Genomic DNA, 17,761 nt, shown 5'->3' on the forward strand with positions numbered 1-17,761 from the left:
GAGACTGATTGAATATGTAAAAATATAAACAAACAAAGCAGAGAATAAAACAAACTTTTAGGGAAAAAATATAGGCCTATTATGCTACAACAGAATTGGTTAACATTAACGAATTAACAAAATATGTAAAAATACATTAGTGTTTCGTGGCCGAATTCAAATCGGTTCAAATCCCGAACAAACAGTAGTATAGGCTATTCAGACGATAGCTCTGTGGACAATGCATTAACAATAGCCTCTCGGAGCTTCTAACGATCTGAGATCAAATCTCAGTGTAGCCGACAGTGTTTATGTTTTTCCGTTCTTGATGCTTAAATATGCATCTGTTTATTAAAGTCAATCGTCTTGTTTAATTATCAATTGTACATTACAACATAAATTTGCTACATTCCAGTTGAGCCGCTGCAAAGACGACACATCTGATGAAGGAAGACTGTCAGCCGATTGCACCAGAAAATGAAGATGATGAAGCTCGTCTTTAATCTGCTAAATTATTTTTTTGTGTGTGTGTGAATCATTCACGAGATTGAGATGACTGACAGTGATACCCGGCCATAGCAACGGAAGACATTTTTCAAAACAGATCGAACAAATCAGAAAAATACTTTCAATACAGTATTACTTTCAATTAAAAAATAAACAATGAAAATGTAAAAGAAAAAGAAAACTAATTAAGTTTGAAAACCCATCGCACATTTCAAGGTATGAATAAAGTGTCGGGACAGTTTATTTATTTAAACAGGGTTGCATCGATAGAGTTTATTCCCTTTGTGATGCAAAATAAGAAACACAGAATCTTATTCTTGCAACATTTTAAATTTCTATTGTCAAAGAAATTGCAGCTAAATTATAAAATTAAAACGGTACAAAACGAAAAAAGTTCAAAGCAACAAATTAAGAACAGGCGTTTTTCTTTGCCTCTCTCGCGCTGGATATTTTTTTAATAAGTTTGGTCTCCCTCACTGCGCGCGGCGGGTCTTTCTCGAAATTAAGCATTAATAATACAGCTGATAATACTGTATATGTCGCTGTGTGTCATCCACACAAATCACGAAAGAAAAAACTGTAACAAATAGCTTTTGTTCCTTCAAAGATACAACATGCCCTGCTGAATTCACCTTACAATAAAACGAGGTGGGTCGCGAATTAAAGAGCTCTGTATCTGCTAAATTGAAATTGTGTGTGGAAAACCTTTAAATACAATCAATAAAACTACAATATATAATTTAATAAGATATAGGGCCTAATGTACATAGGCTATGGACTTTTGGAGATTTTGAGATTAATCCTTAAAAGAATGTTGCCTTTGCCTCAGGCTGGCTCCGACACTCTCCATATGAAAGACGGAACATTAACACCTCTGTCCTGCACCCCCACGATAAAGCAACTATTGCCTTCTCCAAACCCCCCACAGGCTAGCTGAGTTTGCAAAACAAAACAAAGAGTTTGCCACTCGTCGTGGTGTGCCAAAACACTTAATTATAAACTTCAATATTTCATACAAAACAATCTCAAAACGCTTTGTGACATTTTGAAAAGCCGTGGATGCATTACTGCCACTGGAACCATACTGGTTCTGATTTTATTGTTTGTCGTTTAAACGTCATATATATATATATATATATATATATATATATATATATAGCCTATATATATATATTTTTTTTTTTTAACAGAACTGCTTTTGAAATTACGATTGGAATTATTATAGGCTACAGAAGTAAAGTCATTGTATAATATTTGTTCCTTAGTGTAAAGTGGAAATGCATGGTGATTTTATTTTGTAAATAGGCTATAAGCAAAAAAACTATGTTTTAGAACTAGACAAATCTCTCTGCATCAACAATAGACTATTAAATGCATTAATAGGCTAATATAAAAATATCAGTAGTCTAAGTTAGTTCGGGATTCGAACCTGTGTCATCTAAATGATCGTAACGTAAGTTCAACCACTCGGCCACGATTCACTCGTTGAGATATTGTCTAATGTTCCAGTGTGTGTTCGCTCACACGAGAGAGAAGCGCTCTTCATTCAAATGAACGCGCCGCCGCGTTTGTCCAACACTAATTCAACATGCCAGAATAAAACCTGGCTTTAGAACAATGCATAGCGCCACTCGTCGTGGTGTGCCAATTTTTTTTACAATAATTTAGTTTCATTTATTTCAGTGTTAATGTTTGAGTTAAAAAAATCCTTTACAAATTAAATTAACACAAAGTCGGATAAGAGTCCTTTATAGGCTATACGTAAAAAAGCAAAGGGCTTACAGTCTTAACATTTAGGCTACTTTGCTTAAATTCGATACATTTATTTTCAGTAGGGCCTAATAAATTTGTAGGGATGCAATTTCAGTATGCTTTACCAATGCTATGTATTCAATTAAAGTTCCAAGAGGTCTAGTCTCTATATTTCCTTCCCAGCTGACACTAATATGCAAGTGCACAGCAAAAATCACAACTTGTGCTTGCTGCAAACGCAAGTTATTTAAGGTGTCTCAACTGTACACAGTCTACCCTACAATGTGAATTCGTTACAAGGTTTCATTTAATTAAATTAATGTGCAGCAATTTGTACTATAATAATCTCATTTAGTATCATATTTGTTAAAATATTATAATGTTATTTTTTTCCATTTATGTTGAATATGAAAAGTGAACAGCACGAGTAAGATAAGATGCATTATATCGAGAGATGGATATGGAGTGGGTCAGACATGATTTTGACCACTTCATTAAGTTTTGTTTAGTAGAAAACCTTTCTTTAAAGTGAATTTCGTTTTCTATAAATTGTATCTTAATTTAAAAAAAAATTTCATCAAAATTGCCTGGATTTAATAAGTAAGAGAAGCAAAGACACTAATCATGGAGGCGCCCGCGCGGTCACTTGCATTGCACGTCAGCTGGAGCGCATCTCATCCTCCTAACTTAACGAAACTCAGCATATGCCTCACACAGGCACGATAAATACATCAAATACACAAAGCTTGAAATGTCTTCAAACGAAATAATTCAAAACGAAAAGAAAAAGGCTACTCTCTGATTATGTCTTTATGTGCATTTCTCTCTAGGTGCGTTCACTACAAATATGGCGATCGTCAACTTCATCTTTGCAGTCGACACTGTCAGAAAACACTAGTTTATTGATAAAAATCAATGCACGCATCACCGGATTTACAAATACACATCTTGCTTGTTGCAGGCACACATTATGTCGAAAAAACGAAATATTATGTTGAAATAACATTATTATTAATAATACATCTTTTAGAATATTTGATTAAATGCTGATTGTTGCGCTTGTTCAATTTAATAAAATTAAAACTTAATTGTGATAATTAAAATAATTGAAAATTAAATATTTAGTGGCCAAGTTTTGCTAATTTAGGCTATTATATGCCTATTGCCTATATTAAGTAGGTCATATTAAGACAAGGCATATATTAGTTATTTTAGCTATTTTAGTTATGAGAAAAAAAAATCTAACGAAATCTAAAATCTCAATCTAATAAATCAAAAAAAAAAAAAAAAAAAAAAAAATCTAACGCCAATTCAACATGCCAGAATAAAACCTGATTTTTGAACAATGCGTAACGCCACTCGGCCTGGTGTGCCAAAACACTACATTTTAAACTTCAATGTTTAATCCAAAACAATCTCAAAACGCATTGTGACATTTTTTTAAAGCAGTAGCCTAGCCTATATACATTAAGGGCATTGAAACCAGGATCTTAACTAAAACGCGTTCCGCGTAATCTCTCAAAAATTATGCCACACTACTCCATGTATTTTTTATTTTTTTTTTTAAGGACTGCTTTTGAAATCACTATAAATTACTATGTAATTGTATCGCTCACGAGAGCTCTTCATTTATCTAATTCCTCAATAGAATAGTAAAAATATTCATCGTCATTGCTCCTAATATCGTCTCTATTTTTAACTTTTGATTCTATTTTTTCAGTTCTAAAATTGATTCTATCTTTGGTTCTATTCTGTTGTAGCCTAATAGGCCTATTTATATATGAAAAATATGCCTATTATTTAACCCACTTACATTTTAAAATACGGCAATTGCTGCTGTTTTGCACAATGTCCCTTTGCGCCACCTGGCGGTCATTTCGAGAACGACTTTGAAATGCGGCTGGTTTATTTTCGCCGCGGTGATTTCGCCGCGGCAGCTGGCGCGGCGGTAATAGGCATTTTGGTTGTCCACCATCTGTAAAACACATGGGTTGAGAAGCGGCATCCAGCTGAGTCAGCGTCCTCTCACACCCCTATAGACCCCTTTTGCGCCGACGTCACAGTTACGTCACGGCGCTAGCTGGAGGCAAAACAAAGGGAAAACTGGAGGCGGCCAATACAAACCAGCACAGATTCAGCTACATAATAAGGAGCTTAAATTATTATTTTTATTATTAAATGTCATCTTGTTGTGTTGTTGGGTACAAGAATCGATGAAAAATGAGTATGCTGTATCTGGAATTTTTATTTCTAGAAAATATCCACATCTGCTGGCTAGGCTGAACTGTGGATCGTACCACACAAGTCTTTACATGACCATTCATTCAGCACATAGTTATAGGCATCTAAAGATGTATGTCCTCAGTTTCTCTTTACCCTCAGTTTCTCTATCGGGTAATGTTAGGTTTAGAAGTCAGGCCACTCAACCGGGGGTAGCGTTAACGTTAATCCTGTCAGATCATCCATCCATTGAGTGAGCGTGTACGGCCCGGGTCAGCCAATCTGGTTCCATCCGTTAAAATGAACTTTTGCAAATAACAATCGCGGTCCTGGACAGTGAGTGACCTTGCACATTAAGATAAAATTGGATTTTCTCCAGTCATTGTTAAAAAAACAAGCTAACAAACTGGCAAACGGTAACACTTTATAATAACTGCACGCTATTAATCATTAGTTAAGCATTAGTAAACAGTTAATTCATCATTTCTAAAGCATTAATAGACATTAATAAGCAGTTTATAAATACGGAAATAAATGCTTTATTCTTGATTTATAAGCATATCTATAATGTGTTTAACAATTGTATTTTCACAATTTATTAATGATAAATTTATTATATCTAAATGAAGTATTTCTTTATTTTCAAACCAGTTATTTAGGAGTTGTCAGTGGTTCATAATATCACTTAGAAAGTGAAAGTAAATGTATTAAATGCAGGTAGTTATAAACCATTTACAAGTGGTCAGTGAACAATTTTTGTGAGCTCATCTAAAGTGAGCACTAGATATGCCTTGTAAAGCATTTATAAAGGAGATTTAAAGGCTCGGTTATCTTCTAAACAGAAAAAGGAAACAAACACAACACAGTGATACAGAACATAAAAATATTTAACAACCTTTAAATCTCCTTTGTAAACGCTTTACAAGACATAACTAGTCCTCACTTTAGATGAGCTCACAAACATAGTTAACTGACCACTACTAAATGCTTTATAACTACCTGAATTAACCATGAATTACAGTAGAAATACATGTTAATAAAGCATGTATTAACACACTAAGTAACTATTACTATATGTCTGAATAATAAGATATATGAATGTACATTTAAATAATGTATTAATCATTTACTTACACTTTCTAAGTGATCTTATGAACCACTGACAACTCCTAAAGAACTGGTTTGAAAATAAAGCAATACTTCATTTAGACATTATAAATTTATCATTAATAAAGTATGAAAATTCCATTATTAAACACATTATAGATATGCTTTTAAATCAAGTATAAAGCATTTATAGCTGTATTTATAAACTGCTTATTAATGTCTATTAATGCTTTATAAATGAATTAGCCAGTAGCCATATCACCCTGTAGCCCAAGACTGGTTGCCCACTGAAGCTAAGCAGGGCTGAGCCTGGTTAGTACCTGGATGGGAGACCTCCCGAGAAAAACCAGGTTGCTGCTGGAAGAGGTGTTAGTGAGGCCAGTAGGGGGCGCTCACCCTGTGGTCTGTGTGGGTCCTAACGCCCCAGTGTAGTGACGGGGACACTATACTGTCAAAGAGTACCGTCCTTCGGATGAGACGTAAAACCGAGGTCCTGACTCTCTGTGGTCATTAAAAATCCCATGGCATTTCTTGTAAAGAGTAGGGGTGTAACCCCGGTGTCCTGGCCACATTCCACACATTGGCCCTTACCAATCATGGCCGCCTAATAATCCCCTTACATTGAATTGGCTCTATCACTCTCTCTCCACCTATAGCTGGTGTGTGGTGAGCGCACTGGCGCCGTTGTACTGTGGCTGCCGTCGCATCATCCAAGTGGATGCTGCACACTGGTTGTGGTTGAGGAGAGACCCCTCATATGATTGTAAAGCGCTTTGGGTGTACAGTAGTACATATGAAAAGCGCTATATAAATGCCTCATTCATTCATTCATTCATTCAATTAACTGTTTACTAATGCTTAACTAATGATTAATAGCGTGCAGTTATTATAAAGTGTTACCCAATACTTTACTCGTAACATTAAAACAAATCTGATTACGTAATGCATGTTACTTGTAACACATTACTTTACTTGTAACATCAAAAAAGTAATCTAAATGCTTTATGCATGTTACTTGTAATGCATTACCCCCAACACTGATCATTTCAGATGAGACTGAAAAAAACGCATTGCTAGGTTTTCTCAGAGGAGGGCTATGATAGAAATGTGCATGTCCATCTTGAAAATAATCAGAATTATCAGCTAATAAGGGTAAATCTCCATACTCTGGTGCACTGGAGGGAGCATCTGAGTGGTTTCCACAGTTGTACCTTGACAGACTGTAGAAAATTCTGATGGAATCACGTCCTCATGTTCTGATATCAAAGATACGCGAAGTGCAACTTGAATGAAGTTGTATGAAGCCTTTGCAATATTTCGCATTTATATTTTTTGTATATATTTTATAGTTTTCACATGATTTGATATAATTGTATTGATTAGTTTGTTAAATACACATACTTTATCTGTTCGATTATTGTATTATATTTAATCCAGTATATCTTCAGTTTAAACCATAACCGCATGCTGTCCACTCAAGCGGACATCTGAAGATCTCTTAGAAAAAATTGTAAAAAAATATGCAAAAAAATATGCAAAAAAAGTTGAATTTGTTTTTAAATTATTTCCAATGGCAAAAATGGACCATAATTATTGCATAAACATGAATAATTACCATCAAATCCTCTCAAAATATAATTTTACATTTTACAAATTTTACTAAATAAAACAATATCAGGTGTCCGGTCACTTTTGACCGCGAAGAGAATAAGTGTGACTCCCAAATGAGGAGTACCAGAGGGTTTTAAATGTCCTATTGGTTTTTATACAGAGAAATGTACGTGTCACTTGTTCAAGGCTTTGTATTGTTTATTGTGAATGTCATATGATTAAGTATAGTAGCCTACATTAGACATCAAATACATAATATACTCTGCGTCTTTAAGGACTATTTGTAACAACATGAACAAAGGAAATAATACGTTCATATATACAGTCAAGTGGGAAACACTTTACAACATGTTACAAATTTAATTATAGCCACACATGTTAGGAAATATGGTTGTCAATGCAAACATTGACTGTGAATGAAGCGAAATATATATATTTTTAAAAGATAAAGATTAATGCAAAAAAAAAAAAAAAAAAAAAAGCATATAACACTTACCTGAAGATGGTATGGGGCCGATAGTGTCACTGGCTTCACTCACTCCCACTTTACCCACTATCCTGTAGCGGATCGAGTACTGCTTTCCAGACTCCAATCCAGTCAGATTAAAGACTTCATCAGCTGTGTTTATGATAATCCACTGTTCCTCAGCGCCAGAATCTGCTTTCACCAGCTGGTACTCCACTCTGAACTGCACAGTTTCTCCAGTATGGGACTTCTGCAGTTTCAGGGTCACACCGCGCTCCAGGACCTTCATCACTTCTGGTGGAGGAGGCTTCGACACGGGCTGGAACTGTGTGTCTGTCAGCTTCCCTGATTCATACAGATAGATAGAGGAGCCAGGATTGGAGGGATCAGAGATGGCAGAAATAATGAATCGATATCTCTGTTCATCTTTATTAGCCTCTGAAAAACTTCTGAAAAGAGATAAGTTCTTTCTCATCTTTGAGCTGACATCAGGATGGTTGAACCACTTTCTGACAGGTGCTAAAGTGCTAGAATGTGGTTTCATTCCCACATCTAGCCCTTTAAACTCATCAGATTCCACAAACTTCTTCAGGGTTGAGAGATCTGGGTCTTCATACTTCAGAGATGTGAAGGTCAAGCACACCACAACATCAATATTAAGATTAAAGAGGATGGTGTTGAGACTGCTTGAGTCTTCAGTATTGATTCCCTCCAGCATCTTGGTGTGAGAACTCAAGAGGTTAAGTTCAGCCTTTGCATGATCTAACCACTGGTTAAGCATGCTAACATTAAAGGGGGAGCTGTAGTGGATCTTCAGGATGTCTTCCAATGAATGTTGCTCCATCTCTCCTCCTCGTATAGCAGGCAAGACCTTGGCTACTTCTTTCAGGAGCACCATTTCGTAAATGCTAAGAGAGCACTGAAATAAACGGAGCCTCTCTTTGATGTCTTTGAAAACACTCACCAGTGGTTTTCTGGAGAGGTCGTTGCAAGTCCTCTCTACTTCTCCCAGCCCCTCTATTATATCTTCAGTGGTAGAAACCAGACTTGTGCTAATTTCTCTCTCGACCTGAGCTGCTTTTGTATCCATTAGAGAAAGAGGATAAAGCCAGACTTTTATTGGAACTGCATTCTGTGGATTCTCCTTCAGTATAGTGGGGAGCTTCTTGTACACCTCTAGGGCTTCTATGTAAGTGGTGGGGTTCTGCTCAAGGTGGACATCACCATGAAATGTGCAGGCAATATTCTCAGCCACTTTCTTTTGAGCATCTGTCATATTTACAGCTCCGTGTCCCTTAATGGAATATTGAGGAATCTTCTCGACCATGACATTCAGTTCTTCCTCAATCTCCTGTTTGTCTTCCTCTTCTGAAAATATCTGATCAAACACCATGACGGCCTGAGCTCCGTATAGTACACCGGTGACCACATGAGTTGCAGTTTTCTGGTCAAAGACCTGAGGGTAGGTGATCTGTCCCAACTGAGTCATAGTGAGCTGTTCGAATCTAGAGGTTTCACTGTAATACATTGTAACTCTGGACTGTTGGTTTGAGGATTTGGTGTCACGCAGGAACTTGGCAGATCCTCCCACCTCCACCAGCCCTCCCAAGAAGCTGGCCTTCAGGGAAGCACTCACATCCAGGAGACTGGACTTACTGGAGAGAGAGTCGGAGCTACTGAACTTCAAATCTGTCTTTGGCTGTGGACGACTGTCCAAATCTTCTCTCAATGATTTCTTATCCCACAAAGTGACACCTGAAATGAGAAATTACTTTTAGAGTTACTAGTGCAAAATGCCCATGCAAAATCAGTTTTTGTGTGTGTTTTTAGTAATGGTTGGTTTGGTGTGTTTGAGTGCTCATTGTTACAATTACACAGAAAAAGTTCAGTGACATTTTTATTTGTGCATGATAGAAAGCACACAGTAAACTCCAAGAAAATGCTATGCTTGAGCAAACAGTTTGTGCATAGGCTACTACAAATGATGCCTGTGCAAGAGACTGTGTGAACGCATTGAATAGGATATGATTAGCTGGTGAATAGCATAGGCTACTATTACACAGTAGCGATAACAAGCACACCAGAATGAAATATAATAATCAGAAGTAAACAGCAGAGCTGACTTACAGATTCAGTTAACATCCACAAATGAATAAACACGTCGATTCAGGGAGCAGTGCAAAGTGCCCGTGCAAAATCAGTTTTTGTGTGTTTTTAGTAATTGTTGGTTTGGTGTGTTTGAGTGCTCATTGTTACAATTACACAGCAAAGGTTCAGTGACATTTTTATTTGTGCATGGTAGAAAGCAAACACTGATACTGACATAATGACATACAATAAATGTGGAAAGTTTAACTACACGATTCAGGGAGCAGGCTACACAGTGAACTCATAGAAAACACTACTTAAGATCCACTGCTTTCTACGACCCTCTCTGTCTCTGGTCCTGGGGAGTGGCCAGTTGTGCTCACTCAGTGTCAGTGTGAGAGGGGGAGTGGCCAGTTGTGCTCACTCAGTGTCAGTGTGAGAGGGGGAGGGGCCAGCAGTGCTCACTCAGTGTCAGTGTGAGAGGGGGAGTGGCCAGTTGTGCTCACTCAGTGTCAGTGTGAGAGGGGGAGGGGCCAGCAGTGCTCACTCAGTGTGAACTGTGTGCTTCTTTTACCGATATATATTAACAATATATTTGCATTTCTAATTCAAACAACGTCATACTTGGCACTGCTTTTACTCGTGCCTGTAGCAAGACACCTGTCAAGTTTGAAATCCATCGGACTAACGGTTCGAGAGATATGCGAATAGCACACACACACACACACACACACACACACACACAGGGTCACACACACACAGACAGACAGACGTTGCTGTAATTTATAGACAGATGTATATAGAAGTGATTTACTGTTGAAGAAACATGCAGGTTTTATAGTGTTGTTAAACAAGGACTGGTAATTAGTGATGCAATATTTGATGAAGAGGGGAAAATAAACTTTTATTTATTTATATATTTTAGGTTTGTAAAGCACCTGGAATGAAGGTATCCTTGCGGCAGTCATACAGCATACCAGGAAACAGAGGTCTTCCTAGAGCTGCCACTTTAATGGTCTGTGATGCCAGGGCTGCAGTAAATAACAAATAAAAGGTATTATTTATACTATAGAATATTTATCATATTGTAACACCTGCATGATACTTTATCAGTTTAGGGTAGGTAACAGGTATAAATGTTCCCTGAAAACCTCACCCAATCACTGACCCTCAGAAGATTTAGGTATCGCAGGAGGCAGGAAAACACACAGACCTGAATTTTAGGGAAATTTAGTTTATATAAGAATGTTTGTTGAGGAAAACACATGAAATAACAATGTACTAACACAAAAATGAATATCAGGTTCAAATTCCAAATGATTTTACCCTTCGAAAATCCGTAAATTTGAGAAAGGAAATGGAAGGAAAAAACAGCTAAAAAAACAAAACACATCACATTCGGTTTCTACTCTTATTTAACCAATATTATAATTGTATTGTTCTAACCACTTCTTTAAACCCCTGTTAAATACTCTGAATTTTTAGTTTTTCTTTCCTTCCCTTTTAATTTATAACTAGGAACTATTTTTCTACTTTTCAAAGTTACTGAATACTAGACCATTCAAATGTTCTGGTAATACCTCACTCAAATGAAAAGAATCAACTGATTCAAATTTCACATAACAATGTCAAAACACATCACATGAACAGTGAATACAATTGAAATGTCCATACACTGTGAATGAGTCTCTATGGAAACGGAAAGGTCAGTAGAAAGCGGTTTTCTAAAGCGCTCCGTTCATTCAGTGAACAAGCGTTAAAATATTCCGTCTACTCAGTTGTGAAATATAACGCGTGGAAGAAAACTCAAGGATGTATCCAACCAGTTTATCCGGCGTGAATCCACGAAATCTCAGTCCATTCGGCTCTTTAGGTGGCCCGCCATCTGTTTCTCTCCTCGACTACGCAGTGCAGCGTCAGCGATTCAGTAACTCGAACACAGTCCGAAAAACACAGAAAACCCGGCCAATTCCTTTGTAAACAACTCAACAAATGTTGTTTCCTCCGTGTGACGCAGCTGATATAAACTATGTGACGCAGCTGATATAAAGTTGATTTATTTGATCTCAAAGTCTATAACTCGTTACAAAACTCACTCAAATCAGCAAATCGTCTCAGGTTACGACTGTAACCTATGTTCCCTGAGAACAGGGAACGAGACACTACGTCAGAATGACGCTAAGGGGAACGCCTCAGGCGTGACAGGTGTCTGAAATCAAATATCAACTCACAGCAATCATGCTGACCGGCGACAGCCTGTGAATCATTAACATGAATGATTAACGTGCGAACTGCAAGTATAAAAGGGCGCTTTGCAAACATGACAACATCCTATCGTCTGAAGGGACTGCAGGCAGGCCCCGAGGCATGGCAGGAAGAAGTAGTGTCTCGTTCCCTGTTCTCAGGGAACATAGGTTACAGTCGTAACCTGAGACGTTCCCTTTCGAAAGGGAACTCTACACTACGTCAGAATGACGCTAAGGGGAACGATATACCAACGCCACCATGCTAAGGGGAGTGCATGCCCAATGGCAGTGACAACTGTCAGAACTCGCAAATTCAAATGAAACGCTAGAGCCACTCACCCCCAGGTCACACTGGGCTGTCAGTGACAGCACTCCCTACGGTCATAGCCCAAGCTATATGATACCACAGAAAAACCTCCATAAACATAGTTTAGTTAAAGGTCTACCTGGGCCTGCTCAAGGGCCTAGGACCACAACTTCAACTTCTGCCAGAAAGACTCGGGAGAATTAATGCTGTAGCATAGACATTTATTAATAAGCTCAGCAAGCAATCAAATTCTTTGGCGGAGGCCCCGTTCATGACTCGAATTCCAGGGGTATTGAATCAGCGACTGCTGACTGAAGATGAAGGCAGGGGCGCCGCTCACCCCCCGAGGCGATGAAGGGGGCCCTCTGGTGGTGGTGGGGTGGATGGAAGGGAGGGCGTCTTGAAGACTTCAGGTTGGAGAGAAGAGCCCATCTAGTGATATTAGGGATGGTGAAAGTGGACACCTGGGTGGTCGTGATGGGGGAGGATGGAGGAGAAGATCCGTCTTAGTGGTGGTGGGGAGGAAGGTGGTGGCTGGAACAACAGCATCTGCGGACTCAGATATGAGTAAGGGCTGCTCTTTTATACTACAGCAAGGAAATGATAGGGTAGTTGATAAGGCAATTAGTGACGTAAATGATTGAGTCTCCCTGGCAGAACTTGCGCTAGCTTTATTTCTTAGAAGGGGTCCCTTCTAGGGAATGTGGCTAGGGAACCTTAGGGAACCCCAGCCAGTCACTATTCAGGGGAACGTGCCACCTGAAATGCCACCAGGCAGGCCTGACCTCTGACCACTTCCTGTCTGTCCGAAGACAGAGCCTCTGGACACTTGCCTTTAGGAAGGCATCCAACCCGAGGGACTGCGAAGCAGGCAGTGAACCACTCGGACCGGATCTCAGAGACGGGATATCCTGGAGAGTATGACTCAGCATAGTGCTTTACAACCCTTGCCAGCGAGGGGAGTTTCTCTACTCGATCCACGGATCAACCCAGTGTTTGTGTTCCAAAACACTAAGGAGGCCTGTGAGGGCCTAAGGACTGACCTAACTAGGAGGCCTCATGAGAGGCCTACGACCGACTGACCAGACTCAGGAGACCACATACTCATACTGACCCTCAGTGAGGGGAGCATTAGATCTACCTGGCAGGCAACCAGGCTGTAGCAGGATAAAGAGGTTCCAGGAGGGAACCCGTAGCAGAGAGTAAAAACTTGAGTCGAGCCAGGGCGCAAGCTCACCTTCGGTAGCTGCCTGATAAGGTCTGCTAAACTGAAAGTAAGCGGCCACTAGCTTACAAAACCCAGCACCACAGTGAAACTACTCAGGGAGACCTGGAGAGGCCTACTACCTGACAACCACAGTATGTGGAAGCTCACCTTCAGAGAGGCCTGGAGAGGCCTACTACCTGAAAAACCATGCTCAGTGGAACACACAGTAAGTGGGAGCTAATCCTCCAAGGAGGCTTGGTGAGGCCTACTACACGACAACCACAGTATGTGGGAGCTCAACTTCAGGGAGGCCTAGCGAGGCCTACTACCTGAAAAACCATGCTCAGTGAAACACAGTAAGTGGGAGCTAATCCTCCAAGGAGGCCTGGTGAGGCCTACTACACGACAACCACAGTATGTGGGAGCTCAACTTCAGGGAGGCCTAGCGAGGCCTACTACCTAAAAAACCATGCTAAGTGGAAACACACAGTAAGTGGGAGCTAACCCTCCAGGGAGGCCTGGTAAGGCCTACTACATGACAACCACAGTATGTGGGAGCTCAACTTCAGGGAGACCTGGAGAGGCCTACTACCTGACAACCACAGTATGTGGAAGCTCACCTTCAGAGAGGCCTGGAGAGGCCTACTACCTGAAAAACCATGCTCAGTGGAACACACAGTAAGTGGGAGCTAATTCTCCAAGGAGGCCTGGTGAGGCCTACTACATGACAACCACAGTATGTGGGAGCTCAACTTCAGGGACGCCTAGTGAGGCCTACTACCTGATAATCACAGTGCATGGGAGTTCACTACAGAGAGGCCTGCTACATGACAACCACAAAACGTGGGAGTTCAGCTTAAGGGAGGTCTAGTGAATCCTACTACCTGATAACCACAGTACATGTGAGTTCGCTTACAGAGAGGCCTAAAGAGGCCTACTACCCGTTACCAGAAAAAAACACATTAAGTGGAAACTCAAGGTATGTTGGAACTCAACTCCAGGGAAGCCTGGTGAGGCCTAATACCAGAGAACCATGACATGAAGGAGCTTACTTTCAGGGAGGCCTGGAGAGGCCTACTACCTGAAAACCACAGCTGACAGTGGGCCAGACTGGCAGTCCAGTTGACTGTCTATGGGGCTTTGCCTTCAGGGGCCTTATGAGGCCTTAGGGGGCCAAAACTACCCTGCGTTAGCGGGGGAGTAACACCATATGCCCCTGAAACGTTAGACAGGGAGCGGGCCTGCAAGTGGCTCCAAAGGGTGACAGGGATTGTCCTGTGCCCAGCCTGGGGAAGCGGGGATTGCTTGCAAGTCAACCAACCTTCACCCATCTTTCGAGCGGTTCAGCTCAACGGGCTAAGTGGAGCCAGCTCTAGAGGCCTAATCCAAGTAGCTCTGTTCGGCAGGGTCTGGCAAACTATCACATCGCAGAGCGAAAGACAGCCTAACCCTGCCAAAAAGATCATACCTCAACTACCAGCCTGCATTACTCTACCACCCCTGAATGCAGTGAAAGGGGCGGGCCTTGGCCAGCAACTGCCAATTAAGGGAGGAGGCTGAAATCTAGGGGAGGAAGCCTAACACATAATGAATGCGGCAGCTATACTTAGCAGAACGCCTCCAACATCCCAAACCTAGCCTAGGCCAGCTACAGAGGCGGCCAGGGTTAGGGCCGACCTATAAGCATAGATCTACCTGAGGGCTCGGAGGAGCCACAGCCTACTTGATTGAGAGGCTGTGAAACACTCAACCTACTTACACCTTACAGAGCTCAGGGGAGCGAAGTGCTCAGGATACCACTGTCACAAACCAATAGGTAAGACATAAGATCTATCTGAAGCGCCAGCGTCAGTCTAAACCTAAAGCAAAAAAGCTCTCTTTTTTTTTTTTTTAGGAAGACCAACTACTGTACCCCAGGGTGGTTAACAGCCCTAAGGCTAAACAGAAATGAGCGGTGGGCCACCACGCATAAAAAATGTTATGACAGGCAGGAAATGTTATTCAGGGCCCTGAAGTCTCCATACTTTACCTTTTTTTTTTTTTTTTTAAGAATGACCCCTAGGTCTATACAGGGAACAAGGCTTCTGTAGAGAGATACAAATCAGTGTTAGTTATATACACAAATTCTCAAAAACCAAAAAGTTCACCTGCGGCGTGCGGAGTGAAGACTTCACCAGAAAGGTCTCAACGAACCTGGGGTCCACCACTTTTACATGCCTAAAAGAGGCGCTCACATCAACCAGTTGCTACGGCGGGCCATCAGAACCTAGCTCTCATCATAGGCCCAACCCCAGGGCTGGTGTAACATAAACGCCTGGGGAGTCAAGAAGAGGGAGAGGGCCGGTAGAAAAAGCCCTCCAGGGAGATCAAACCCTTACTTCCGCTGAGCGTTGCTACGCTTGCGCTGAATTAAATCCCTCTTCCTGCGGGAGGCTCGCCTTCTCTGCGTCCTACTCCTCCCTGCAGGGGGCGCACGAGAGGCAACACTAGACCTCTGGTCCTGTCTATGGTCCTCAGACCAAGACGGACCAGCTCCTCCCGCCTGCCTGGGCCGGGGCCCGGATCTCAGCGGTATACAAGTTTTAAATGCGGCTGAGCGTGCCTTCGCCTCCCTAAACTTTCCAACCACCGCCTCAACGGAGGTGCCAAAAAGTTTAGTAGGCGAAACTGGTGAATCAAGGAGAAGGGCTTTTTCCTTCTCCCCGATGTCAGCCAAGTTGAGCCACAGATGCCTCTCCATGGCCACCATCGCCGCCATCGACCGGCCGATCGCGGCAGCAGTCTGTTTAGTGGCCCGGAGAGACAAATCTGTTGTCCGGCGCAACTCAGCGACCGCCTCAGGGGACAGCCCCGTCCCCTGGTCGAGATCCCACAGCAGATCAGCTTGGTAGGCTTGGAGCACTGCCATGGTGTGAAGGGCAGCACCAGCCTGACCTGCTGCCATGTACGCTCTGCCATTCAAGCGAGCCGTGACTTTAAGAGGCTTGGATGGCAGAGTCGGAGCTCTTAGTGTCGACGCCCGCCCAGATACGAGATAGTTCGCAAACGTCTCGTCAATGGGCAGCATCGACACATAACCATACTCCCCGATCCCCTCAACATCAGCGAAATTACCCCGCTGATGTCGATGAATACGGGCCGAGTATGGTTTCTCCCATGCCCTCTCGATCTCAGAATGGAGATCAGGAAGGAATGGAAGGCTCCGTTGAGCTGGTGGTCTATGTTCAGGGAGAAATCGATCGTCCAACCGGCCGCGAGCGATCTCTCCCTTAGTGCCGCCATGGCAACTGAAGTTTGTCAGTGGCGCGCTCCATAACTTCCACCAACTCAGCGTACATGGGGCAGGATGGCTGACGAGGTTGAGGATCTGATTCATCCTCCTCAGCCATCTCTTGCCCAGCCTGAAGAGCACTCGCTGCAGTATCAGTAGGAGAATCGTCTCCTTCATCCACCTGCAGCTCACTCTCGTCAGCCGATGACGTGTCCGAGAGGTGAACAACCCTCTCGAGACTGTCAGCAAGCTCCATCTGGGAGCCCCAGTTCTCACAGTTTCTCACAGTTTGCACAGGATGCTCCCTCGAGAGCATCCCGTGCGTGCTCTTCACCCAGACAGAACACACACATCTCGTGAGTGTCACCCGGCGACAAATATCTTGGGCACGGTCCAACACATTTCACATAGTTTTTAGGACTTGCCTTAGATGTGCGTTTCATCTTTGCTGTAGCAGACGTTTTAATTAACAGACAAAAACTGTCCCTGAAGACGAAAAGATGTTGTCATGTTTGCAAAGCGCCCTTTTATACTTGCAGGTCGCACGTTAATCCTTCATGTTAATGATTCACGGGCTGTCGCCGGTCAGCATGATTGCTGTGAGTTGATATTTGATTTCAGACACCTGTCACGCCTGAGGCGTTCCCCTTAGCGTCATTCTGACGTAGTGTAGAGTTCCCTTTCGAAAGGGAACTCGTTCAATATATGTTCCTAAACAATTCAGATGTAGGTTTTAACCAGTAACTTCTCATATTCTTCTCTTTTCAGGGTTTCTCGGCAGAAAAACACATCTTTTTCCAAGTTCAACTAAATCTCCGTCTAACTTGTGGGCGGAGTTACCATCACTGAATCAACCTAATTGGTCAATCTACATCTGCAGTGCGAATTCATCATTTCCATTGGGTAAGTTTTTATATTTAATATAATTTAATATAATTTTAATATTATTGCATTTCATAAAATCAAAATAATTTATTTGATCATCTAAGGATTGTGTTGT

The 17,761-nt window shown here is 41.6% G+C and overlaps 1 protein-coding gene across 2 annotated transcripts in view; it reads right to left on the reverse strand.

The window, feature by feature from the left end:
* Positions 1-17,761, reverse strand: part of LOC308703840 (stonustoxin subunit beta-like) — a 124,599-nt gene that overhangs the window by 20,219 nt on the left and 86,619 nt on the right. For both annotated transcript variants that reach the window (XM_081387799.1, XM_081387800.1), the window contains exons 4-5: positions 10,669-10,761; positions 7,673-9,397 (exon numbers count right to left, since the gene is read on the reverse strand). In XM_081387799.1, the coding sequence (XP_081243925.1) occupies positions 7,673-9,397; positions 10,669-10,761 (1,818 nt within the window). The remainder of the gene's footprint in view (positions 1-7,672; positions 9,398-10,668; positions 10,762-17,761) is intronic.

Source organism: Scardinius erythrophthalmus (genome assembly GCF_964197995.2).
Source record: "Scardinius erythrophthalmus genome assembly, chromosome: 16".
In the NCBI taxonomy this organism is placed as follows: Eukaryota; Metazoa; Chordata; class Actinopteri; order Cypriniformes; family Leuciscidae; genus Scardinius; species Scardinius erythrophthalmus.